The sequence below is a fragment of the Lichenostomus cassidix genome, chromosome 7 (genome assembly GCF_008360975.1).
Source record: "Lichenostomus cassidix isolate B80296 chromosome 7, HeHo_3.0, whole genome shotgun sequence".
Lineage (NCBI taxonomy): Eukaryota > Metazoa > Chordata > Aves > Passeriformes > Meliphagidae > Lichenostomus > Lichenostomus cassidix.
The window spans coordinates 20,088,609-20,115,149 of record NC_139488.1 but is presented as its reverse complement, the minus strand read 5'-3'; the positions used below and the strand labels follow the sequence as shown (position 1 = coordinate 20,115,149).

At 37.2% G+C, this 26,541-nt stretch overlaps 2 protein-coding genes and 1 long non-coding RNA gene across 10 annotated transcripts in view; 1 reads left to right on the top strand and 2 right to left on the bottom strand.

The window, feature by feature from the left end:
• Positions 1–10,006, bottom strand: part of GRB14 (growth factor receptor bound protein 14) — a 71,811-nt gene extending 61,805 nt beyond the window's left edge. Inside the window, exon 1 of the mRNA XM_085066606.1 lies at positions 9,702–10,006. Coding sequence (XP_084922732.1) covers positions 9,702–9,820 — 119 coding nt within the window. The 5' untranslated portion in view covers positions 9,821–10,006. The remainder of the gene's footprint in view (positions 1–9,701) is intronic.
• On the top strand, positions 8,820–12,108 carry LOC146434710 (uncharacterized). Its single transcript, XR_014853491.1, has 2 exons — positions 8,820–8,948; positions 11,955–12,108. It is a non-coding gene; the product is annotated as an uncharacterized LOC146434710 (long non-coding RNA).
• Positions 12,109–12,389: 281 nt separating this feature from the next.
• The window catches only part of COBLL1 (cordon-bleu WH2 repeat protein like 1), a 78,710-nt gene continuing 64,558 nt past the window's right edge, over positions 12,390–26,541 (bottom strand). For 7 of the 8 annotated variants that reach the window (XM_085066596.1, XM_085066599.1, XM_085066598.1 and 4 more), the window contains exons 10-14: positions 23,997–24,255; positions 21,440–21,525; positions 18,498–20,098; positions 17,649–17,870; positions 12,390–14,945 (exon numbers count right to left, since the gene is read on the bottom strand). In XM_085066596.1, the coding sequence (XP_084922722.1) occupies positions 14,859–14,945; positions 17,649–17,870; positions 18,498–20,098; positions 21,440–21,525; positions 23,997–24,255 (2,255 nt within the window). In that variant the 3' untranslated portion in view covers positions 12,390–14,858. The remainder of the gene's footprint in view (positions 14,946–17,648; positions 17,871–18,497; positions 20,099–21,439; positions 21,526–23,996; positions 24,256–26,541) is intronic. The other variant, XM_085066597.1, reaches the window with a different exon arrangement.

Sequence of the window (26,541 nt, the reverse complement as noted above, 5' to 3'; positions counted from 1 at the left end):
CCAAGCATAAGTCTTGTCTCCCTATACAACATTGTCTCCAAAAGCCCCCCAAAATAAATTGCATCAGCAGTAATGATACAGAGGATCATCCTAAGAAAAAAGTCATTTGTGCAGTAAAAAAGGCGTGCCCCAATTTGTGTATGTTACCTCAATCGACTTAAAATGTGTCAAACACATGATCCTCATACAATGAGCTGTGCATTCTTGCTCCTTCTTGAGCATTTAAAAAGCCCATTTTTAACTTTGAAAATGGGCCCAAGTACTTCATGAGAGCCAAATTTTTCCAGTGACCACAAGCGGAGATACCATTAGCTAGCTTCCTGGCAGTAGTGCGTAAGTCTTTGAAAAGTACCTGTGGTTGAATGTTTTGTGAGGAGTCTTCCCTATTATTACAGCTTGCATTGAATTTTAAGTTTAGAATTATTGTTAAAATGTGTGTTTTTATTGCAGGTAAGGAAAAGGTTCCAAGGGATTAAATCAGTACCACCAGTCCCAGTCACTTCCACAAGCTGCTTTTCAACCTAATCTGAAACTCAGTGTGCAGCTCCACAAACCACAGCACAGTAACACTCCAGTGTTTCCCCTGACTAAATTCTCTTCTTCTGCACTTACTATCAAGAAGCAGATTTGCACTTGTGTTTTCTGTTGTTGTTTGGTTTAGGACTTTGTTAATCAATTGAATAGCATGAATAGTTTAGCATACTTTTGTAAGAAACTTGAGTAGAGAGATGGATTTTATTGCCAGCTTTGACAACAGTGTTTGCTATTCCAATAGCAAGTTCTGTGATTCCCTGTGATAGCTCTGTCAGAACATCCCCCTGATGGAATTTTGCCTTGAACTGTAACACAAGATTGGAATTAAATCCTGTGCAGGGTATTTTAGAATAAGAATGATACCCTTCAAATCAATCAAATTAAATCAAATCAAGGGCTTGTGATTTCTGAAATAATGTTGTAGCCAAGAACAAACAATTAGGTTCAGGGCAGGGTTGATGAGTGGCATGTAGGGCTTGTGAGCTGCAGGTCAGCCATGTGACATGCTGGTTTCTGCTCCTCACACTAGGGCTGCATGAAATCAGTCACACAGAACGTCTGTAATAAACGATGCATTAGGTGATGCAATCTGCGCTGGCCAACCTTGAACTGAGGCCTAAAGTTCCTTCCTAGAGAGAACTGTAATAGCCCAGGGTGAGTGTTATGTGTCGAGGTTACAGTGGCTACGGCAGCATCTAATGGTAGTTGAAGGTTGTCCGCTCACTTCCAGAAATAACCGCAGCAGTGTATTATGTGGTTCATTTGTCCATAAATACCCTTAGTACCACAACAGCTACTGCACTAGATGTAATCTCCTGGAAGGGAATTGACAAGTGGATGACTTTAAACATCACATAAATTATTAACCATTTAGATAAATTAAACAGGCAATGTTTCACAACAGCAGGGTACTGCTGATACTTTTTACAACTCTATTTCTGGAACTCCACCTTACACAAAGAACATAATTTCTGACCTCGCATGCCTTCAGAATACTCTACAAAAACATGTAATTGTTATGGAAGGAAGGTGGCTGTGCTATCTGGTACTCCATGTGTTTATCCAGCATGTAGAAGTTCCGTTTCCGTAATGTGAGTTGTTGGGAAATCAGATTCAAGATCCTTTAACACTAGCCATTTTGAGAGTAGAGTGGGAAACAAAATACAAGCCTTTAAAAAAAAAAAAAAAAAAACAACAAAAAACCCCAACTCCCCAAACAAACCCAACCAACCAACCCAAAAAAACTGAAAACAACCAGAAATGTAGAGCTAAAGTGAGTTTTCACAAACAGCCACACCACTCATAAGTCTCAGCCATTACTGAGCTGCTGCCAAGGACACTGAAACAGTTGAACCAGACAAAGCACAGTAAGAATCTCCAGATACATGGAAATAGGAAGGCAAATGTAAACTTCTTTTGGACTTTAAGAAACAACATACCTGGTCAGCACTCCACTTTTGTTATCAGAATACAAGTCTGGTGTACGAAATTGAAAGACAAAATTAATTCTGTTTTTGGAAGAATTGATGTAAAGAGATTTGTTTACCTAAACAAATTTAGATTTCATACCAATTTAGATTTCATACCAATTTAGATCCCTATTCTGCCATGCCCTAAGAAGATATAGATTTCCTGTTCAGCATGTCACACAGGTCTGTCCAGTGGGGATGTTTCAGATATCTTTGGGTATTAAACACGTCATCAGTCACTTGTATTTAGGTGCCTAAACCTCACTCATATTATTTCTTTTCTGCTTCTATAATATGCAGCTTGCAATAAACTATCCATGACATTAAGAAACAAAGTGTAGGAACATCAGGCATACTGCAGTGTGAAACTGGATTTTGAAAGCTTTCATCAGATCTAAGGAGATTTTTCTCTAATTCTGAAAACAGTAAGAAATTTGAAATGCGTTCATATGCATATCTGCATACATGTGAGGGAAGGAGGAATTTTTCTCTTCCAAAATGACTGGAATAATCTTGCCCAGATTTGCACCCCCAAACTTGCACCAGCCCTGGTTGAGCAAAGCAATTTCCAGATCAATCTACCTGTGCATGTGCAATTTAGAATGCCTTGAAAATGGGCTCTGAAACGGAAAGCTCTGCTGAACCCTGATGGAGTCATTATGTTTCTGCCAAATGACAGAAACCAAACAAATGCTTATCTGTCCAGCAGGAATTCCTAAGGTAGTGCCACTGTATGATAACATAGCTGCCACCATTTTAATGCATCACCTGGTAGGGCATTTAGTACTCTTTGGAATGAATTAATCCCACAGAGGAGGTCATTTGCTCTGTCTCAAGAGTTATTCCAAGAAATCTATATGCAGGAAATGAGATATTCAATAAACCTTTGAAAAAACAACCTACCGTTCATATTTTAAAAGCATTGTGCTGACTACTTGGAAGTTATTATATTAAAAGGTTATTAACGCAAATCTCTGTAATTCAGGAACCCTATCTAACAACGCCAATCTCAGCACTTATTATGGACCTAATTATCACAACATCAGTGCACTTAACATTTTAATGTATTTATTCCCTTCATACGGATGAGTAAATGTTTGCATCTTTATGTGCCTGAGCATGTTTAAAAATTAACCCTGAGATGGTATTCAGAGTACCTGCCTTTAGACAACTATGCCATATTAGGTTGGCCATCACTAAGCAGAGAAACAGAAGACTCCAGACATCAACTAAAAAAACATAGGGGGTTTAGCACTGACAACCATCCCAGAATAACTTTTTGTTTCCTCTGAATACATGGAAAACCTAAGGAGAACTTTCTTCTGACTTAAGCATATCTGTTTGCTGTTGAAAATTAGACAATGCAATTAATTTACTATGTGATTTTATCAATGTGTAATGGAATTTGTGGGTCAGTAAGAAATGTGAACTCTGAGTCCAAAATTAGTACTTTAAAAATCAAGCCATCCTTCTTTGTATAATGAAGGTTTCTTGTTTATAAAAATAAAAAAGGTAAAATGCATTAATACTTTGCTACTTCAAAATATAAATCAGTTTTAAATCTGGTCCAAAGGGCATTTTTCCTTTGAGCTGGAGAAGAAAGTACCTTTTCCTTTGATTTCATGTTTATTGAAGCCATCCTCTGGAGTTGTTTAGTACCTACTCTACTTCAATTAAAAAGTGGGGTTTTTGCTAATAGTCATAATTTTACCATGACAAATAGAACAATTTCATGGCACTAAATATAAGCAACCAGCTAATTCACTTTTGTGTATTTATGAAGGAGGTATTGCACAATACATGAATAATAACATCCAAGATAATTCCAGACAATTTTGTTACACATAGTGACCCTATAAATTCTATTTAACAGTCAAAAAGTGTTTCAAAATTTCCCTTGAGGTGGGGGGGGCAGGGAGAGAATGAGAAAAATCCTGGCTACTGAACAAGTTCATAAATAATTTGCACCTGACTTCAAAGAAATTTAACATTAGATCTATCTGAAGCATTTGGAAAGCAGGAATACAAACTGAGATCATATCTAAAATTAGGAAAATTGTTATAGCCATTCAGCCCTTTTAAATTCAACCTTCAGTGTTCTCCTCCACTTCCATAAATTTATCCCAATCCATTATACTTGTCTCTGAATTGAAATATGAGAAAGCAGAATAGTTTTTTTTCTTTTTCTTTTTTTTTTTTCCCACCCTTTTAACTTATTTTATAAGACAGTGATAGTGAAGTTTTCAGGCTTGAAACCCACCTGGCCTTCCATCCTATCCATCAAGAAGAACTACTGGACTAATACACTCCCTTTCCATAATGCCCAGGTCTTTACACATCCACACTAGACATAGACTTGGTATACTTTCTCATGACTGGATTTCTGTGCTACTGGATCACTCAAGATGACATATCCATCCCACAGATGGACTAAGCATGCAGACACATTTCTGTCAAACTTGCCACAGCACACAACAAAGAATTTGTAGTAGCTTTATGGGTTTTGTGTTCTCATCATGGCCTGTGGGAGGACAGACAGCAACTAATATGGCAAAAAGCCTACTGGTAAAAGTTCAAACCATTGAAAGACTCTTCAGGAATTGGAACTAACAAAGCAAGCTTGAGGATTCTTCTTCCTGTGGCAGCTCTTCAAGGTCTCAAGCCCATTTTAGCATTTCGCAAACCCTGGCCACAGAGCCACTACCACCTATTAATCATATTAAAGCCAAGGTGTATCACTGAGGGTGATACATGAAACTTACTAACTGATATATTGGACTTTGTGCAAGTCCCTTAACTAAGTTCCAATTAACATTCCCCAGTCTGCATGGTTTTATTTGGAGAAGGTACTTTGCAGAGTAGCTGGAGGTAGCCCATTGAACATTGCATTTGATCCAAATATAATTGCAGTCCAACAATGAGTGAAGGAATTCTTGCATGGGCTGAGTTTTGCTTAATTGCAACTTGGATTCAGGCAAAAGCTGTTTGAATTTCCATGGGGAGTAGGAAAGGTATATTTTAATATCTTTTATTATCATAGTCCCTTCAGAATATTTCTCTTTTTGTTTATTTGGAGAGAAAAATCTACCATTAAGTGATTTGTTAAAATATTAAAACCCCAGTTTGGCTGGCTCTCAAGCAAGAACGTAGGCTTCTATTATAACATATTGGGAGCTCTTAAACCAAAGCAATTCATAATAAATTTATTCAAATTGACACATTTCTGGTTATAATGTCTTCATTATTTCTTCAGAGTTATGAAACATGAATTATACCACTGTAACCACAACACTAGTCAAGGAAATCTAATTTTCTGTGAAGTCTGTTTGTATAGTCATCATGTAGCTCAAGGCATAAATTCAATTATTTTCTTCTGCTGTTTCTTATATTGGTGTTATTCCAAAGGCTATAGTAATATTATAACCTCATTACATCTAATTCTGAAAAATATTCTTACTTGGCAGGCTCTAAAAATATACAGCAACATAAAAAATTAGAATTAATTACATCATTAAAATCTATTAGGCATACATTGAAGAGAAGTGCATTTCAGATTATTTTGTATATTTCAAACACTTTCTCTTTAAGCATTACATGCATTTTATCACCATAGCCAGCAAGCTGGCATATATTTTATTCAATTCAAATTAAAACTGAATTAAATTAACATGGCATAGAATTCCTGAATCATGGGAACACAAGCATTAAAATGATCAACATAAACCAAAAAAGAACTTTTTAAAGCAAAATAAAAAGGTTCTCCATAAGTCTCTTTTCTCTCTTATACTTCATTTATTAAATTCTTCTAACGAGAATGAAGTGAATTATAATTAAAAAAAAAAAAAAAAAAGCTGATAGCCTCCTTTACAGCTTCTTAGTATGGAAAGATTTTTTTTCTCTCTCACTTTGCTGTCAGAAATGAAAGCCTGAGCTGCAATTATTAAAGGTCTGAATTTGCATTTTTCAGCAATCCAGAGAAATAAGAGCAGGTATTGTTATCATCATTATCATTATCAAGTTCTTTGTCTGTGTATAGTCTAACAAAGTTGCTGGTCAGTTGTTTGTTAGATGCCTTGCCAGGCATCAGATAATCTTACAGTAGATCAAAAAGAACAGCAAATTAAAATTATAGCTTTGTATATTCATAGCTCTTAAATCCTCTATAAAGTGAAGAAACTGGATGCAGTGCCTAGTGCTAGAAGCTAACACAGGAAACCTGCAGAAGCTAAAAATAAATTAATGGATTTGTTTGCAAATAGCTGGCAGGATAACACAGTCCTCTTTCCCTCTAGTCCTTTTTGTTAAGACAGCTGGACTGAACAACCTCACTGAACTAAAACTCCCCTAAGCCAATACTTCTCCAGCTTACTGAATTTGCAACAGATATTTGAGGATAAAAAGTAATGCTAAAATGGCCCTTGATAAGACTAGGCTGGTCTGAACTACCAGTGAGAAGGACTGAGAGAACAGTGCCAGATTCCTTCTGGAGTAGTGGAAGGCAGTGTCTTCTCTGCCCCAAGTCAGACCAATTTAGATGGCTCTTTGGGCAAGTGAGCTGATTGAGTAAAATAGGCAACCTCAGCTTTATTCTATGAATGAATCTTTACAGTCCTGCTACAGAACATGTCCAAAACCAGCTCAAGCAGACAGCTGCTGAAACAGTGTGTCATGAGCTTATCTCCTAAAATGTATCAGGGAAAGTGGAAGCCAAGAAGTGTACTGTTCCTAGGGAGGTTTGAAGTATGCAGATTTTATTTCCATTTTCTCTTACAAAGCACCTTTACTTGTGTCATTTTTTACTGTGATCAGATGTGTGTGTAACTCTAGTTTCCCTGTGGAGTCAGCCTGGAAAGGTGGAGTCCAGCACAGCACCCTCTGGTAAGTCTGGGCCCTGTTTAAATACTGTTTCTGCAGCAGTTCCTGTGGAAGACTTCAGTGGAGGGCTGTCACTGGCAGCTTTTTCCAGCCTTCACCCAGGGCAAACCAACAGCCCACGTTCAGTGTGCTATGATGTGGAACAGGGGAGAGGAAGTGAGGCAGTAGGTCCTCATAGCTTTGTAATGCTTTGGAAATGAGGCAAAATTATATTGCTCTGCACAGGCAATCAGGACCACGTTTGCTCCCTGGTCCTGCACAGGATGGGAGCACAGCTGAAAGACAGTGCCTGCTTTTGGTGCAGGTTCCCTCACCACTTCTTTGTCTACCCTGGCAGATTGATGGCATGGTCACTCTTCAAAAGATCTTGGTATACCTTGCTGTGCTGAACACATACTGCAAGGGAGTCACTGGTGTGCCAGAAGGGCCTCCCAAACAGGAGAGGTGGTGTGGTGTTAGTCAGGTGTTGTGGGGAACTCTTCTGAGTCTGCAGTGTAGACATGGACAAGATACTCTGACCCAAAAAGGTCTCCTGAACTGCTTGGCAGCAGTCAAATAGGTGAAGTATAGCCACTGTTTCCAGAGTTCAGGGAATTAATGAATTTCCAGTGTCCAGTGGCTGCATAACTAAGGAAACAGAAACAATTTAACAGCTACTGCAATTTGTTTCATATTAGGATTCCATTTTTCAGGGAGTAATAGTGAGAATATATCAAATTGTTGACCCTTTGCAAGTGGGCTTCAACATAAATTAATTGTTGTGTAAAAAAATGAATTTTATGTTTACAGTGCAATTTGTCCCTGAAATGGAGGCTCAATTAGAGTCTCAATGATTTACTAAAGACATTTTAAACATAATGTCCAAACAATGCTACATAAATTAAACATGATGTAATTGAGTGTAACACTAAGTGGCTCATCACTGTTGATTCATGTGGAAATCACTGAAATTCTACTGATCATTATGCATTCATTCAGTATTAATGCAGATACCATATGTGCTTCCATAGGGATTCTAGTGTTACTCAGCATTCATTAAGTTTTAATGTACCATTAAAAAGGCATCAAAAGACCCATCTGAAAATACTGCCACAAAGGTAGTTCATTTAAAGACAATTAAAGCAGCATGTTTCACTTTAACATTGCAATACAAAGTAAGGTAATAATGAATCAGCAGAAACAGCTCAGGAGAAAATAGCGTTTGATTGCAAGCCAGACTAGAGTGTTTGAACTAAAGGCAATACATTTGCCCTGCTCCAGATTTCTGGATAGCTACTTGTATTTGTAGGCAAAAGTACTTATCATGCAAGAACATGGTCTTTAAGCTGAAATTAATGAACAAGTATATATCATAAAGATTTTAAGTTCTTTTGTTCGCTGGCAAGAGAACTGAAAAGATCACCTGTGGACCACATGATCACACCTGTGAGTAAATGGGACTTAGCAAGGTTCTATTCAGCTGGCTATTTAGTGCTTTAGAAGCATGGCACACAAACTTTTCTCAAACTTTGTTCTCATACAGAATAGGTATATCCCGTAGGTGATTCACTATAGCAAATAGCGAAAGGAGACATTAAAAAAAATAAATGTGTCTAAGAGAAAAAAATCCTCTTCCCAAGATACTGAGAGAAATTAAACATAAGGCATGCTCAGACCTACGTATTTGTTCTGGCAAACCTTGATCACATATAATTGATAAAAATGGCAAAAGTGTACAAGCCTCAAATGTCTATGGCACACATCCTGATACTATGTAAGGATATGAGTGGTACAGAGAGCATGAATGGTGATTGATGAGTTAATGGCTCTTTCAGGAAAAGCATTCGAGAGGGTTAAATTAAGCTAGCAAGTAGAAGTTCGCAACAAACAAAATGACACACTGAAGATCGATATTAAGTCAAAGAACTCTATGTCAAACAGCAGTGTGTCACTGTTCAAAATTTATGGGAGTTGAAAGAATAAGTTGCTGAGCTCTTGAACAAGACTATTTCAGACTATTAAATACATATAAATCATCTCTACTTCAGCATTCTCAGAGCTAAAAATTGTTGAAGGTTTAGCATACTTGGGGTAAGTCTTAGTGTATTTTATAATCTTATGGTTTTTCCTAGGCATATATTTTTGATCATTGTCAGAAGCCAGATAACAGGCTAAGTGAACCTTCAGTTTGACCCACTATAACTATTCCTCCTTTATGCTCTAAAGCTAGAACAGACTATTGCTTGAAGATACAATGATTAATCACTTGCGTTCATGTAGCAACTTTTGTGTTGGAACATGATTTTGTCATCCTGATCAGTTTTCCTTTTTTTTTTCCCCAAGTAAAGCAGCCCCATTCCTTTAATCTTTCTTGACATGGTTTCTAAAGGTCTTAAAACTCTTGTTTTATTCTCTCACCGAAATTGCCTTCCACTTTTAGATCAGTAATCTAAAGAGTCAGAATTCAATCTAAAATATCTGCTCCTTTTAACTCCTTTATTTTTCACTTGAAGATTAATTTGATTCCTGTTTATGTTGTTTTGCTCACTGATGATCAGGCAATTCACATTTCACATTAGCTCCAAACTATGTTTGTAAAGTAATATAATAGATCCACATGAAAAGACACACCTACTTCCTTTTCCTGACAATATTGTCTAACAGACCCTTCCTTACACCTTTTCAGGCTCTCATCTTCAGTTGGCACAAAAAGCTATGTCTTTTATGTCTACTGAACTTTCAAGCACATCTGACAGTCTAAATTTTTTTTGGTTTTTGGAAATTTTTTTTAAAAGAACAGAGTAGCAGACACAGTTTGAATAAGATGAAAAAAATTAAACTCACCATTTCCAGATAGAGCCTTGCAGCCCACTTCCCCCAGGCCTTCCTCTCTTGGGGTTCCTTTTCCTGATGGGCCAAGCCCTAGGTGAACTTGCTAAGTAGAGCTTGTGCCTGTGTCTCATGGTGGATTCTGTCAAAGCTCTTTACGCAGCTCACAGTGGAGCTCTGGTAGAGCTTACACAGACATGTAAGAGGGGTGCCATGCAGTTACCAGCAGCTACACAAACTGGAATGCCCTTCTCTTTCTAGCCCTCAGCTGTCTTGATAAAGGGAGACACAAGTAAACATTTCCACTGGCACCTTTCTCTCCTCAGCATTCTGCAGATGGTCAAAACATGCTTAAAGATTTGAGGTCACCAGCAGCTCGGCTGCCTTCTGACCATTTATGAAGTACCCTAGTATGAGTGCTGCTTTTAAAAAGGGTTAACAGTATGCAAATCCTTGACTGTGAGGCACCTACCTGTGCAGCTGCCTGGGTGCCCATGTGGCTCCCAGTCCTCTGCAATTTAAAAAGGAAGTTTTCTGCAATCCACTTCTTCAAACTTTGCTTCACCTCCTTGTTTCACTTAGGCACTGGAGTTCAGGACTGCAGCAGTTTGGCATTCATAGCATAGGGATTTCCTTTTTGGTCCATGTACTTTGTAGCTGCAGGTGGCCAAATACACTTCAGTTTGCAGAATGCAATTGCTTAATTAGCTTTTAACAGTTGAAACAATGGAATAGTGTCTGCTGATGGGACTAATCATGATGTTGAACCAAAGGTGACCAATTACAGCTCTTTCCACGTTCCCTCTCCCCATTTAGTTCAAGTATTTTATTTAGAAAATGGCAATCAGCTTAGCCATTTAAAATTTTTTATCATATTGTTGATAAATCAAAGCTATATAAAGCCTTAAAAAAATGTAAAGTTCATTTTTCCTTGTGTTGCCACTTCAGATTAAGTGTGACTATAGCCTGTAAGATTGCAGTCTTCCTTCTTGCTCAGGATCCCATAGAGGGGAAAAAAGAAAGAAAGAGACATTAAGCAAACAGACAGACAGATATATATAGCTGAGGGGAAACTATGGAATTTCTGAGTCCAGCTATAGTTTATTAATTATTTTTTAACTAGAAATATTTTAACTATTAGTAAATACTCTAGTGGTTAATGTACACCAGCACTAGTACACTGAGTACACTAGTACCTGCAAATAGCCACTATTGGCCAGATTTTTTGTAACAGCTGGTGCAGGTTCTGTGGACTTAACTCTCCCTCCGCTGAGCTGATGGTATGCTTCAATTCTTTTACTCCTCTGGATGTTCACTACCACATTCACAAGCCCAGTGTTTAATATTCCCTTTCCATTAACTATTCTCTCACTTGTGAAGATTTCCTTGGATGTTCAGTATTTTAGCCTGCTCTTGTTGCTCTGGCTGTGATGATATCAAACATAAAAGGCAAAGCAAGTTTGCCCTACTTAGTACTGAGAACAACTGGTAAAAGAGATGAAGAGGCTAAAGAAAACTTACTCCATCAGAGTGGAAGACTAGGAATTTCTGAAGAATACATTCTAGTCTTGTCATAACAATGACAGCTTACATATGTTTGTTATGTGTATTAAGTGAACCAACTCTCAGTAAAGACTGGGCATCAGGGATATTTTAATAGTTTTTCTGAGAGTATTCAAATGACTAAGGGAGAACCTAAGAATTACCTAATTACCTTTCCACCCTACCCCTAAACTCCTATTTTAAGCATTGTTTGGGAATGCCCAGACACTCACAGAAACTAATGCTTTAGAAATCACCAAGCAGATTTGTTGAAACAGAAGACAGTTGTTCTTCACACAGAACAGCTGCTATCAACGAAACAGCTACTAAAAATACACTCCTTGTACAATCACAGACTGGTAACTAATAAATGTCACTGGCATTTGTGTATAATGACACTGCTATGTTATTGGCACAGGACTATTCTCAAAGAGTAGGAAGTTCACAGAGGAATCAGCAACTTACATTCAAATTAAACTCTTCGGGATTTTTTTTGAAACTAGAGTTCTGTTTATTTGCAGGTCCATACATACCTTAGCCTTGCAACTTTTAGTCACAAGAATATTTCCAAAAGTTATCTGGTGATGCTGTCACACCAAAACTGCTCCCTTCGCCAGGTACATGTGTAGTCTTAATTTTATTCTTCTGTAGAATAAATTTAAAGATATATCTTTAATAATTACTAACAAGATCATTTTTCCTACTTACCTCTCTTTTCTTTTCTAGCCCTCCTTAAATTACAAAGCCCTGGAGTCTAAACCAAGGCACTGTGCTACATGGATACCTGCTGCTTCTTCAAAGAACTTGTACCAGTAGGTCATAATGCACCTTCACTAGGGTCTGCTATTTTGTCTGGACAATTACACTGACATTTCATTAATTTCAGTATCCTGACTTTCATTGCTTAACATTTTGACTGCCATGCAAAAGCAAGGGGATTATAAGAGGGATGGCACAACCCATTGTTGGAAGACAACTGTGATACATGTTGTCCAAAACTGTAAGTATTCCTGGGCTCAAAAAATAGTCTGTTTATCCCGCATGTAAGGCATCCACAACAAATTTACTGCTGTCAAGCTTGAGCTTGCAGTTACTAGAAACACTTACTTGTTACATGAGCAGAAATGTTTTCATGGTTGAATAATGAATAAACACGTCAAGTTCATCAACAAGAGTTTCTCTAGTAGAATTTAATAAAAGAGTGTAAGGACAAAAGCATCTACAGAAATACAACAGCAAGATTTAAAAATGTCTTACATATATAGGTTGGAAGAAGAGGGAAAGAGAAAGTTTTGCTAAACAATATTGCCAGCTAGTAACAAAAAGTCTCATTGAAGAGTTTCACAGTACTATAGCATGTGTAGGCATTTCAGTTTGTTATCAAGCAAGTTCAATTACACAAAGAAGAAACCCTAAAATTCAAGCAATGTGGTTTTAGTTTTAATCTGTTACATAAGATGATATTTGCCTCCAGGAGTTCACAAGAAAAGACAATTTATCTTTAACATGGGACTAAGAAACATACAGTAGTACAGTTTTGTAGTCAAAACCAAAGAAAAGAACAAAGTACTGTTTTTTTAACTTTCCCCGAAACGAGAATAACTGGACTCCGTGGATTTGTTTGAAAAAGTGAAACATCATATATATTTGTATTAGCACAAATGGAGATCAAAATAATTTCATGAAATAACTTTGGTCACCTTGGCAGAGAATACCAAGGCTTGAAAAAACCCTGTAACCCCCACACACCCAAAGCACAAGGAAGAGTCTCATGGCAACCTCTCTCCAGCAGTTACAGATCAGCATGTTGTATAGGAATGCTTAAAGCACAGATTTCAAATATCACAACGAGCACAAACTCTGGAATCCAGGGAGCAAGTTACAATTTTCAAGCCTGTCCTTCAAGACACAGTGAAATATAGAATGTAAGCCCCAGTTAGAAATTAGATAAGGCCCTATCTTTCCTATCTCACTGTTTACAAGTGAAGGTTGAAGCTTTCTTTCACAGTCAGACCCTGAAACAGATATTTTGAACTACCATGGGAGTTCCCCCCATCCTTGGAATAAGCCCTTGATTGGAGTCAAGAACAAGGAGGAAATGGAAGAGCTAACACACATTGACAGGGGACTGAGATACAGGAGAGAAAACAGGAGAGAACAGCAATGAAAAAACGTTCATCAGCTCTCTTTGTGAATTTTTATTTACTAAAACATTCCTTAAAGGGTTTCAGCATTAACACCATAACTTGTAATCAGTAATTGGCTCTGTACTAGGAAAATAATTAGACCTCTTTGAGATTATTGCACAAAAACCTGGCAGCAAACAATTTGAAAATGCACATAGAGATCAGTTTCTGAAACTGAGTTATATAACGTTTCTAAAGTACAAAATATGTATATTGTTAAAGAATAGAAACTAAATACAATTGCTTAATTTTAAATCAAGTCCAGCAAGAAAATATTTTACTATGGCAAATACCCCAGCACTTGCTGCATGCATCCACAATGTATCTATTTCATCATGAGTGTGATCATATTTCCACCCCTCCCCAAAATGTATAATCTTGACAAGAAATTCAAAATAGATAAAATATAACATGAAACATTTTCTTTTAGTATATATTCCCATTTTGGTATTTAATGCTTAATCTATAAATAGATGCTCTCTGACACAAGCATGATGTATGTGTTATTGTGCTGTTTTAAGATTAAAATATTTTACATTAATAAGTCCAAAGCTGTTCATTTTCTAGTTATACTTCCAGTGAAAAAAAATATTCTTCTATTTCATTAAGTATCAAAACTGGAATTTGTATTTTACTAGTAAGTGAGTATATGTTGATGACTATTTAAAGATATAATTAGTTCACAAAAAGTATTGCTTATCTGAGTGTGAGGTAAATACTATATACAGATATTTAAAGAGTAGTTGAGAAACATCATGTAGGGCTACTGTTAAGAAAAGATTTTGAGTAGTACAAAAATTTCCAGTAATTTATGTCCTGATTTTTTTTGCGTGTGCTACCAGGAAAAAAGTTACAAGAGAGTAAAAGAAAAAAAAAAAAAAATCAAAATACTTATCCCAATTACTGTCTGCTAAAGGAACAAAAACATCTATTTTTTTTCGACAGCAACACAGTGTTGCATTGAAGTAAGATATTCTACTGACAACAATTTTAATTTAATAAAGTAATATGGAGGCAGCATGTGGTAGATTTAAATTCATACAGTCTGTTAAAGTAATACACAATTGAAAATTAATGATCTGGTCTAAAACTTATAGGTCACTTCCAATCTGTAATTTCAGCATAGTGCTACATAGTGTTCAGTCTTGAAGGGTAAAATCAAGAATCTTCAATTCTCATGCTATTATAAGCAAAGTTCACCTACACCTCATCTTAAAACTTTTTAGCAGCATAGTCAGCTTAATAAAGAGAAAAAGGCAAAATATTACCATAATTTACATATTCTAATAATCTTTTCAAGGCATCAAAAACCCAGCTTGAAATTCTTTTAACCGTTGACAAAAATATATTAACATATACTTGCATTTACACTTTTAAAAATTTGTAGTTAGTATTAAGTTGGCCTATGAAGCAGTAGTAAAGTGCAAAATATTTGGTTTAATATCTAGGGATTAGCCTTCGCTTCTGTGGAATACAAAGGATTAAGCCTGGCTCTTCCATTGACAGCTATGGTGTTTGATGGAGGACCAACCTGGAAGCAGGGTGGGGGGAAAAAAAAAGAGAAAAAATATTAAAGAAATGTTAACCTAAATTTCCAGATTTTTCTCTGTCTAGTATCTTACACAGTGTTACTTCATTTATTGTTTTTCTCATTGCAATGAAAGACTTCCTATATGATTTCTGAACTAAGCATATATGCTACAGAAGTGGAAACAAGACATTACTTAAAAACATATTCTAACCTGACTAAAAATTTAATGTGTAACTATTCAGAACATACATAATTTTTTGTCCTTCTCCACACCTGATTGCAAAGGAATACTTGAAAAACATCATTAAACCGAACACTTTTTATTAAATATGGAATACACCTGATTTCTTACTAAATCTTCTAACGCTCCTTTATACTGTGGTAATGTTTCTTTTATCAGAAGCAAACCATAACGTTCAGCACAGATAGCCAAAGCCTGATTTTCAGTGGAGCTGTGTAACCCAACAACTCCAATTGGAGTTAATGGGAGCTGTAGATACTCCACAGCCATCAGAACCACATACCACAGCACACAGTTTACTAAACACAATGAAAACATTCTCAAGAGAAAAATGGCTAAAAAGAAACCTCACTTGACCCATTTTAGGTTAGTAATTACTGAGGGCCCTATTGAACAGGAAAGACCAGCAACACAAAAGGCAACAGATCTCAGCACTGTATACTCACAACATATTAAGTAAAAATAGACAGTGAAAAAAAGTTAAAGAACTTGGCTAGTGGTGCCAGGATTTTATTTTTTAAATGACTCTCACAGAGAGCTGCAAGAAGAGAGAGTTTGGTAAGAGGTAAAAAGAGAAGCAAGCACATCGCACTTCTGTCATAATTCAAATGGATCAGATTATTACTCCTTTTCCTGGCTGCAGCACAATACTGGAAGCCATGAGGTGTATGCATCCTACAAGTCCTCAATTCTCAAAAGCACTTTTGGGTGTAAATAACTTATTGATACAAAATGCTTCATTTTTCTGTCCTACCACTGCCAGTTCTCCATGTTAAACAAAATGAGACCATGCTTTTATTAAATTTGCCGTAGGCCAAAAAAATCTCCTTCTGCTGTCAGACATACCTGTACCACAGCATATGCACTCTGAGAGTGAAAAGAACAGCATGTACAATTTTATGCTTGGCAAAACTTCAGTTAGTTCTTCACTGCATTTTGTTTGTGTTCCAGGGGGGTTTTTCAAAGCCTGTTTCAGGTTTCTGTGCTGCAGACTGCTCTTCTTTATAGCTACAGCTTCTTCATTATTATAATTTCTCCATAAAGAATATATCCCTTTCATCACCCCAAGTCTAAACGCATAGTTTACTGACAAAGCACATCTCCCACCCACAGAAGAGAAAGGGAGGGGAAAAATTTTAGTGATCATCTCTCTCCTCCTCATCCCCATACCATTCTTGTACCTAGACTGATAAAGATCATATGGGTCAATTCTACACTAAGAACACTTCTATTAAAAAAGGATGAATAAATAAAGTTTCATATTATTCACAATGTAATTAGGCAATAGAAGAAAAAAAAAATCCTAAAAATGTATGCAAATAAAATCCAAACAGTATTTCTGGCAGAACAGATTTTACCTCTAACAGATTCTGAACAACACAGCATTTTCTTTATCCTTCCCTGTTTTTAATGTGATTACTGATATGTAGTTAGAAGCATTTCTACAGTGTATTATATACCATTTTAACTGACTAGATATCAAAACCTACTTGAGCATGCTTGTAACTTTTCTAGGAAACTCAGTCTTCCTATTCATTGTAGAAAGGATGGGAGGTCTACAAGTCTCAGAGAGGCTGTTGCACTGCCACACTGAAACAAAAAACTATGAAATGGAATATTCCACTATCTGACCATTCACTGCAAGATTTTGACCCAACAGAATCAAGGCCTTCCATAAAACAAACAAACAAACATCCCAAACAAACAAAAATCCCTTGTATCCACCTGCCACCCATCATTAGTTTCTTTCAAGTGAAAAAGGGAAGAAAACCAAAAAACTACTGAATTTCTTCCACCTTCAGCAATGAGAAATTACCTCAAAACAGAATGCAAAATACTAATGTGAGGTCAAGAAAGCTTTGTGAGATGATGATTGTCTGTTTGCAAACTTAAAACAGTACAAATTCTAAAGGCGTGCACTGTTTTACCCAATGGGAGATATGTAGGTAAATTTTAGGAGAGAAAATTTTTAACCAGAGCAGGTAGGGGAAGATGGCCTTTCCAGGACTGTTGACAAAACTGAGAAATATCTTAGTTATGATGCCAAACAGATTAAGGACCTGATAAAGTCTAATAAGTAGGAAAATAGTCTTCAGAACTGTGTGTTACCTGCCTGCAAAAGGTTGCAGCCACTTCAGGTCTAAAGCAAAGCTGTTTAGCAGGCTTCTAAAACTGTACCATTTCAAACCACGTCAACACAAACAAGTCAGATTTTATGGACAAGATACTTAACTGATAACCTAGAGATTTCGATTTCATTTCAGGAAGATTTTGATTACATGTGTACTGTATGAAAATACAGACATTTGAAGCTCTGTGGGTGCATTCACCAGTTTATTGTGCAAAACTGACCCTCTTCCCCACCGCCCTTCCCATTGTTAAGAGATCTCCTCACAGGAGTTTGTGCCAAAACTAACTGCTTTTAGAATCAGGCATTAGTATGGTAATTTTGAAGGAAGTACCATGAGCTCTTTGTTTTGGATGCAATGATGAAAACTCACCCTTTTCAATTTGGCAGCAGCTTCTCCAGAGCGGATTGCAGCCAGCAGGCTCTGGTGGATCTGTTCGGGGTCAGCGCGCGGGAGCGTCATCGCGGTTTGTCTCTTAGTGACAGGGCGTGGGTGGTCAGGGGAAGCACCTGACTGCGCCTGCCTCTTCTGCTCACTATTCACATGGCTGCCTTTCTATAAAGGGAGGAAGTGGAAGGAAAAGAAGCCAAAAACCTTTAATCTGAATTAATTATAAATGGAAATATGAATCAACCTGGCACAAGGTTGCATAGCGAACTGCTGCCATTCTAGTGTTTGCTTGATTCAAGATTTCAGAGATCAGCCACATTTCCAGCACAGCACATAGTTTCTCTCTCAAGCAATTATGCCAGCAAAACTTTATATCTCTGTTCAAGTGTGCTTGTGGCACAAGCACTTGAAACCAAATGGATCACACCACTTAGAATTAAAGAAATCAACACACAGAACTATAAAGAACAAATCATAAGCACTCCAAGCATAAAAATAAGTACTACACAGGATAAATGACTACTTAATTTAAAGTTCTTTAAAGTAGGGGATGCTAATTATGGCAGGAAATAATTATTTCCAATCATCTGAATTATGCTGCTCTCATTTTTAGCATTCCCTGTATTCCTGTACTTCATTATAATGCTGTGCTACTGATGGACACCACAGGGTGTTTTCCCTGCACTAATACAGCACTTTCTGACCAGGGCGTGGTTCAGAAGCAAGCCTTTACACCAGTTGCACTTGATGGCAGTAGATCAACAGTCAACTAGTATTAGAAATAAAGTTTACCTTATCCATTGGACTATTCGGTGATCCCGCTGTTACAGTCTGTGAGGAAGAACTTTTCACTTCAGGCATGGAGGTAGCTGAGGAGAATCCAGCTGCCAAAGGGGCAGAGGAAAGCTCCACTGGAAATTCCTCTTTTGGTGCCTGGCTAGGGATGGTACGTGTCTTATTGAATGATTGTGACCTTTTGACTGCAGATGAGACAGCAAGAGCAAAAGGGGATGGTCTTGAACTGGAGTACGGCTTTGGAGCTGCAAAAGTTCTTAGAGTTCTTAGATTCAACGGTGCTGGAGGACAGGAGGGAAAACTTAAAGGCTTATTGCTTTTAACAGGAGAAGTGGGAGATTCAATGTTTTTTCCATTATCAACTTTTTCTTGATCTGCTGGAGGAGAAGGAATACTTGTTTTATGTAAAGCCAAAGAAGTCAAATCAGGTGATGAGATTTTTTTACCCATCTCTGTATTCTTAACTTCATTTTGAATTGAATTAGGAGCACAAACAGTACTTCTGGCAGCTGCAGATGTCACATAGTGACCTGAAGCTCTTCGTTGCATCTGCATATAAAAAGAACTAGGCTTTGTTGTAGGACTTAATGGACTTAATGCATTTGACTTGTCCTGAGTCTCAGAAGAAGCATTTGTAGTATCCAAGCTTAGCATCAGTGGGACACGCTGCTTTAAAGACTCTCTTTCCATCTGGTTGCTTTCAGTAGTAATCTCAGCTCCAGAGGTCACAGTATGTTGAGAAATGCTGTTCACTCTCTCCAGCAAATCATTTGCTGCTGCAGCTTCGTTTTGTGAACTAACCTGTAAATGACCCACACTTTTTGACAGATGAGGAATTTCAGTTTGCACTATGAATTCTTTGGGGTCTTCCAAAGTAGATACCTCTTGATCCTTATGATCTGATGGAACTTCTGATTCCCAGCTCTTCATTATTTCTAAGAATTTCGGAGGCACTATTTTATAAGTAGTCATCCCAATTTTTGGTATGTAATCCCTTGTAATTTCATTAGCAGGCTTGGGTTTAGGTTTGGTGTCCTGCCAATAAAAAGGGTGACTTTTTATGGGAGAGTCATCTGGAGTTTCTGGTGAAGCAAAATTACTGCCATTTATACACATGTGACTCTGGTCTTTTATTGGAATTATTTTTTCAAGGGTAACTTCTTGTGTCTCAAGATTTTGTTCTACTGAAGTATCTTCACTCTCTTGATGCATGCCATGCATCACTTGAAGAAGGGGGCTGTTAGTATCTGTGTTGTGTCGAGGGACCAGTTCTCTGAATGTGGATGATTCAACACCCTGAGGAACAATAATTCCCTTCTGCGTAGCTCTTCCCAAATTGCTATCCAAAGTCTGGATTCCAACATCCTGAGTTTTTACTGTGTCCAAGTTGGTTTGATTTGTTTTGTCATCTTGTTTTTCTGAAATCAGTTGAGGATAATTCCTATGACTTACAGAGATGTCATTTTTACATGCCTGGCAGTTTGATAGTCTGTCAACTTCAAGCTTGTTATTTTCTCTAAAATCTACTGTTTTAATTTCGGCTGTCTGAAGCTCTTTCCCTTCTTCTGTTGTTGGAAGGAGCTTTGTATCACTGTGAACTTAAAGAAAGATTCCAAAATTAATACAAATGCAAAAAAGATTCAATCTTCCTCATTACATCATGAATCCAATGTATTTAATAACGACTGGCTTCTCAGAGATGCTGATATTTTCCTTAACACTTCTAAAGCCTATTTAAAGATATATTTATATTTGACTAATATTGCCAAATAATAGTATTCTAACTCAGGTATTCTTCCTTAATAAACAGGTTACATGTGCCATGCATCAACTTAATAAAAAAAACTATCCTAAAATAATTTTTAAAGTTCTTACAAATTTCAGTTCATTATATAGGCATCAGTGACTCAAGAGCTCAAGGACTATTTAATATCAGGTTAGATGCAGTTTTTATTTAGTTCCATACATTTGTGGCTTCTGTTCTTTAGTTTTAATGTTACAAATCTTATTTGTCAACTACACCTTATGTATTTGTACAAGGAAACAATTGAAAAACACATTGACAAGAGCAATTTGCCAAACCTATTTTTCCTACGCTTTAGTTGGTCTGACAATTTATTTTTCTACCCCTGCACTAAACATGGTTTCATCTCCAAAACACATGAATATTTGAGTCAAATTGTTTCAAACATAATATTGGGAAAAATTAAATTCTTCAGGAATAAACATTTGGAGTGGTGTTTTGTGGGTAAAAAAATCCTCATTTCATGTATGCTATAAAATGGCAGTTAAAATTTATATCACATATAAACAGGACTTGTACACTGTGTTGTTATGATTTATAAACTCAGGTGTCCTGAGTATAAAAGACTGTAGAAGGCCTAATATATAAATCTGAATAATCAGTGTCACAAAAGAGTAAAATAAATCAGTCAGGTCACTAAATCCACAGAAAAATTTATAATCCATTAGATGCACAGGATGTCGTAATTTTGTTTCAGATCAGTGTATCGCTTTTATTTGTGCTTAAAAATATTTCCATCTTCATGCAGAAAACTCATGCTAATTTCATAAGGCACGAAGAACTGATGGATTCCTCTTCCCCACTGGGGTGTGGCAGCCACGTCACCCCACGTGGCAGAATAACCTTTGAGTTATAACCTCCTCGGCACTGTCCCATCTGCACCATCCTACAACAGCACAATGCAGCTTTGACTACTGCTAAAACAAAAACGTATTAAACACAAACCCCAGAAAACCCAAACCTGCAGCGAGTTCTTGCCACCTCACCTCAAAGAAAATACACTAGAGCTAGAGAAAGTGTAAAGAAAACAATCTGATTATAACAATTCAAGAGCTGACTGTATAGCCATTTCTTCAAAAGAATAGAAAAGTTCTCTTCAAGCTTCAAGTATTAAGAACAAGTGGAAACTACTCACCATCTGTTTTACTTTGATCTAAAATTTTAAGCTTCGTGTCTGTTTGAAATCCAGCATCCTCACTGCTTATCTTAGTCTGTAGTTCTCTGCAAAGCACAACAGTACATTAAATATGCTGGTATCATTCATTTCAATAAACACAAGAAACGATGCAAGAGAACTGGCAATATTCTCCAAACACAGATGGACAAAACAGAGCCACTCTGCCAAACACTGGAATACTCAACAGAATAGATTTTTTTTTTAAACAAGAGGAAATGAGGAAATGCTGCCATGATATTTTACCAAAATGACATGCAGCTTCACTCTCTTCTGTGTAAGCAGATGATCAGTTTTCCTTTCCCTTCTCCCCCTCCTTTTGTTTACATGTGCAGTTTGAACAAGCCACTTTCCAATAACAACTCCATTCCAGTCAAGCCACAATGGTTTATCGCTCATTTAAAGTGTCCTGACACCCCCCATCTAAAATGTGTCCCTGACTTAGTCCCCATCACGATACACAGGAAGCTGCATGAGACACTGACAGCATATGAACACATGAAGTGAGCAGCACAGACTTCTCAAAATAGTTCATTTCAATAAATACCTTGAGAACAGCAAAGAAACACACACGTTACTTGCATAATAAACATCTTGCAAAAACATCTTGCAAATGCATGGGAACAAAAGAACTGCACAAATGCTGAACAAACAACTCATCTTTTGGGGGTGGAGGGGAAATATTAAGTACTTGGCTTAAAAAGGTAAATTAAAAAGTCAAAAATACTTAAAAATTCTTTATAAAAAGGTATTAATACTTCAAACTTTGTTCAAGATATTTTTATTTTACGCAGTTAGAAATACTAGCATTATGTAAATTCTAATTCATTTGCCATATCAATTGCATTAGTTGTCAGAACCAGTGCCTTGAGCTGCCACATCTGCTTTGAATCATTTAAAATGATACACTTCTCAATAACCATTCATGCTCATGTTGCCTGTATAGTCCCAAACATACGCTAAGTTACCAATAAAACACTGAACAAGAGCACATGCTCTCAAAATTATTGTTGGAAGGAAATTCAAGCTCAGTCCTGCACTCTGTACTCTTGCTTAGCTCCATTCCTTTTAACACAGCTGAGGGACTGAGCTAAAACTATTAAGAATGGCCTGAACTAGTTTTTTTATATGAATTAAAAAATAAAAAAAATCAAAACCCACCACACCCAAAAGCCACAAGACACCAGTGATTATCATTATAGAAATCAGTGGTTTTTACTGGAGTTTATCCCTGGTTTGATTAAAAAAAAAAAACTTCCCAAAGTAACTAGATCTTACATGTAAGATCCAAATTACCTCAAGTTTTCCAGAAATATATTGTCAGAGAAACCCTACTCCTCATTTTGGAATCCCTATGACATTTCAGGAAGCAATTGCCAAACTCTAAGGCCAGAGTGCAGTACAGTCTAGCTGATTCTCACCAGAATTATAAGGTGTGAAAGGCTCCTGCCAATGCAAGGGGGAGAAGGGAAAGAAACAACCCCTGGACAATTAGCCAAATGAGCCCAATAACACAGGCCTGGTAATTTGCAAGTTCAAGACAATTTATCAGATCCCCAGAGAGGAGACACACCTAAACAACTGGGACAATATTTGTCAGGACAGAGTATCAAAGATTTTTGAAAAGCCACATTTGGCCTTGGACTAACAAAAAGGTCCCTTCAAATACAAGTTAAACCTCTCTTTACTACCTTGAAAGTTCTTGGCTACTAGGGCAGTCACACATTTTGGCTTCAGTACAATAATCGAAATAGTTCTTTCAATTTAATTTGGGAACAGTAGCCAGCTTAGTTGCCCCAGGGAACAGAGAAATAGTGAATTACATTAACACAATGGGACTTCTCTGGACAATCAACATTTATTTCAAGCAGGCACTAACTCATGTTGGAAACCTGCTGAGTCAGGTAGTTTAACAAACATGCTGAAGGGCAAAGGTACAGCATCACCAGAAGGGAAAAAGAGCGGTTAAGGAAACTAATGTGTTTATTCTTTAAAAAAGCTGAATTAACTTGTTTTCCTGAGAGCAAATGAATTAAGACAGGTCAAGACCACATATAAGGAAAAGAAAAAATAAAAATTAAAGCCAAAACAAATATGCAAGCAATAGATAACCATGCCCAAAAGAACAGAAATGGCTGATGTATCTGTTTTTCTCCATCTGTAAGAATTAATTTGTATATTTTTATTTAACTAATCAATCCAAATTTTTTTGCAGCATGCTTCTCTAGTAAATACACCGGGCATTTTAGAGCTGGGTTCAGCTTTTCTGGGGTCCAGCTGTTTAAGGAAAGGGAGGATTAAACAGAATAGACTGCAGAACACTTCATTGTCATTTTTGTTGAAAAGCTTTATGAATTACTGTGCACAGAAGAGTGCTACAAAGAAAGCTAAGCATATTAAAGCTCATTCCTCTCACAATTCTCTATTCTGTGCTTCACAATGAAACAGCACTCTGCATTTTATTTGCCTCCCCCATTGCCTCCCCAATGCTCCTTTCTTTGTCACAAAACGTACTTACTTGCCATCTGTGCTCATATTTTCTTGTTTTTCTTCCTTGAAGCTTTGCAAGTTGTCTACAGAAACACTGCCAGGAACAGGAGCTGGTGGAGCAGGATCATTTTTGTCATTTTCCAGTGGAACCTCAGCAGAGCTGAGGGCTGCAGTAACCTCCCCTGTCCCAGGAGAGGTATTGGTACTTTCACTGTCCTCTCTCTGTTGCACACTCATCTCTTCCCTTTCATCAATTTCTTCCAGATTGTATTCTGAGCTCCTTATATCTACACTCACAAAAGAAAGCAAAAGAAAGTAAAAACACTCCCAAACCAATAAAATCCAAACCAACCCACAGCTCTCAATGCAGGCTGAAATTAAAAAGGGACTGTTGAAGGCAGCCTATGCAGTTTGAAGAAGGAAAATTGACTTTTTTTCACAACTCAAGTAAATTTTAAAAAATTTGAAAAGAGATCCATTCAGACTTCACAGCATTCTCTGGTTCTTTTCAATTCTCTCTTTTGACACAAGAATATGCTCATCCCCATGCTACTGTCCATCTGGTTCTGTATTTGTACCTACTGTAAAATACTTTCCTTGTTTAAACCATGTACTGGATAAAGATATATCAGAATATGTTTAACAATCCCATAATCTGAAATTTCATGGAGGCAGTTTCTTTTACCTAGATTTCTTGTACTTTCATTAGCTCTCCAGTGACTTTTAAAATACACAGCTCCTCTATATCAAAGTAGGAATGTTCAAGAACTGAAGAGCAAATCAAATATCAATTTTGCCCATGGTTTGAACAAGTTTCATCACCACTATCAAAAATTTCCCATTACCATCCTAAGTGTATTAAGGTGTCTTGTGCAATGCCTCATTTTACAGTAGAAAAACAAAGTTCATAGAAAAGTGGTAATCCATAAATATATTGACAATTGCAGCCAGAGCACACCTACACTAAAAGGCTGAATTGCTGGATTAGGACACAGATAAATCAGTGTGCTAGAAGTTGAAATAATAAATACACTTGACCAGGGTACTCCCATCAGCTTTGGGTGCACTGACACCTGCTAAGAACAAGCCTTGCATTTGGACAATTAGGTTTCAGACTTTTCTAAGTAGTATCAGTAAATTTCCAAGTGTAAACCACAGTCAACAAAGAAAACAAAAAGTAAGGAATACTGGAAAGTCACAGATCTAAGACCACCAAAAAAAAATTCTAGACTGATTTTTTTTTCAGCAGGTGTTATCCTACAATGCTTCCAGTACTTCTAGAGAAGTACAGTTATAGAAAAGTAATAAGAGGATGTAAACATTGGAGGAAGGCTCAGTACAGAACAGAAACTTGGATGTTTACAATAGGGTCATTAGTTACGAGTTCAGTAATACCAAAGATACTAATTCAAATTTACAGAGCAACTAGAGAAGCCAAACATTTTACTACTTAATTCTTGTTTTTATATTGCATTCTTGTAATAATGTTTTGTAGTTACACATTAGACAATGTGATCAACACATGCCATGGTCCTGGATGCAGTAGTGATTTAGATTCCCAAAGAAAGACAAAACTGTAAAGTGGTGCAGGCGAGCTCCTTCCATGTGGTTTCAGCACAGGTACATACAAATATGCCACACTGGTAATTGCAGGGACTGCTAAGGATTTACTAGTCTCAAGGGCCTTCTCTTCCTTTCATCCTCCACCAATCCCTTTCCCCTTCATCTAGGGAAAAGTCATACCCAGCAGCCTCATACTTGGGGGGTTATTTTAGTGACAGCAGTATCATTTCATGTGCAAAAAGATAAATATCTATGTCACAATGCAGAAAGCATAACAGAATGTGAACATTAAACCTGCTAAGACTATCCCACAGCCCATAACTGGCTCTCAAGAACATTGCCTGCTTCACTGATGTTCACTGATGAGACCTATTATGACATGGGCCTGTGCCATCACCAGCTACAGGAGCAAAGACTAAGATGTTCAGTCTAAATACTCTATGGAAACCTGAATTATACAACAAAGAATAGCTAGGACTTCTGACAAGAGAAATGGAAGCTTTCTGGAGCTGTTATGGCTTTGTGCCCAGGCACTGCTGTCATTTCTCTACTGCTTTTCTTCTGGAGAGGAGTTAACAAAGGCTGAGTTGTATCTATACTCCTGGGATAGAAACTTAGATTGGGTTGGTAGGAGACATTCCTGACATTCCTGCTATGTGAAAGTCTGTTCTTTGCTCTGCAAGAAACACTTCCAAGTGCTGGGGTGTACCACCCTGACCTACAAATGGATAATACCAAACAAAACCAGCCCTCACACTTTTTCAAAAATGCTCTACCTCATTTGCCAGCATAAGATCAGCCTTGCTTGCTAGTGGGTTTTCTTCTGTTACTGGATCTCATTCCAGACCTGGGCTGTCACTGCTGCAGCAGAATAAAGTCTGAATACATTTGAACACAAACAACAGTTAACAACCATTCTTCACTTACATCACGCAGTTAACTCCCCAGGGGAGCAGTTTGGATTCTGATTTGTTTCCAAACCCTCAGTCTATAGCTTTTATATGCAACAT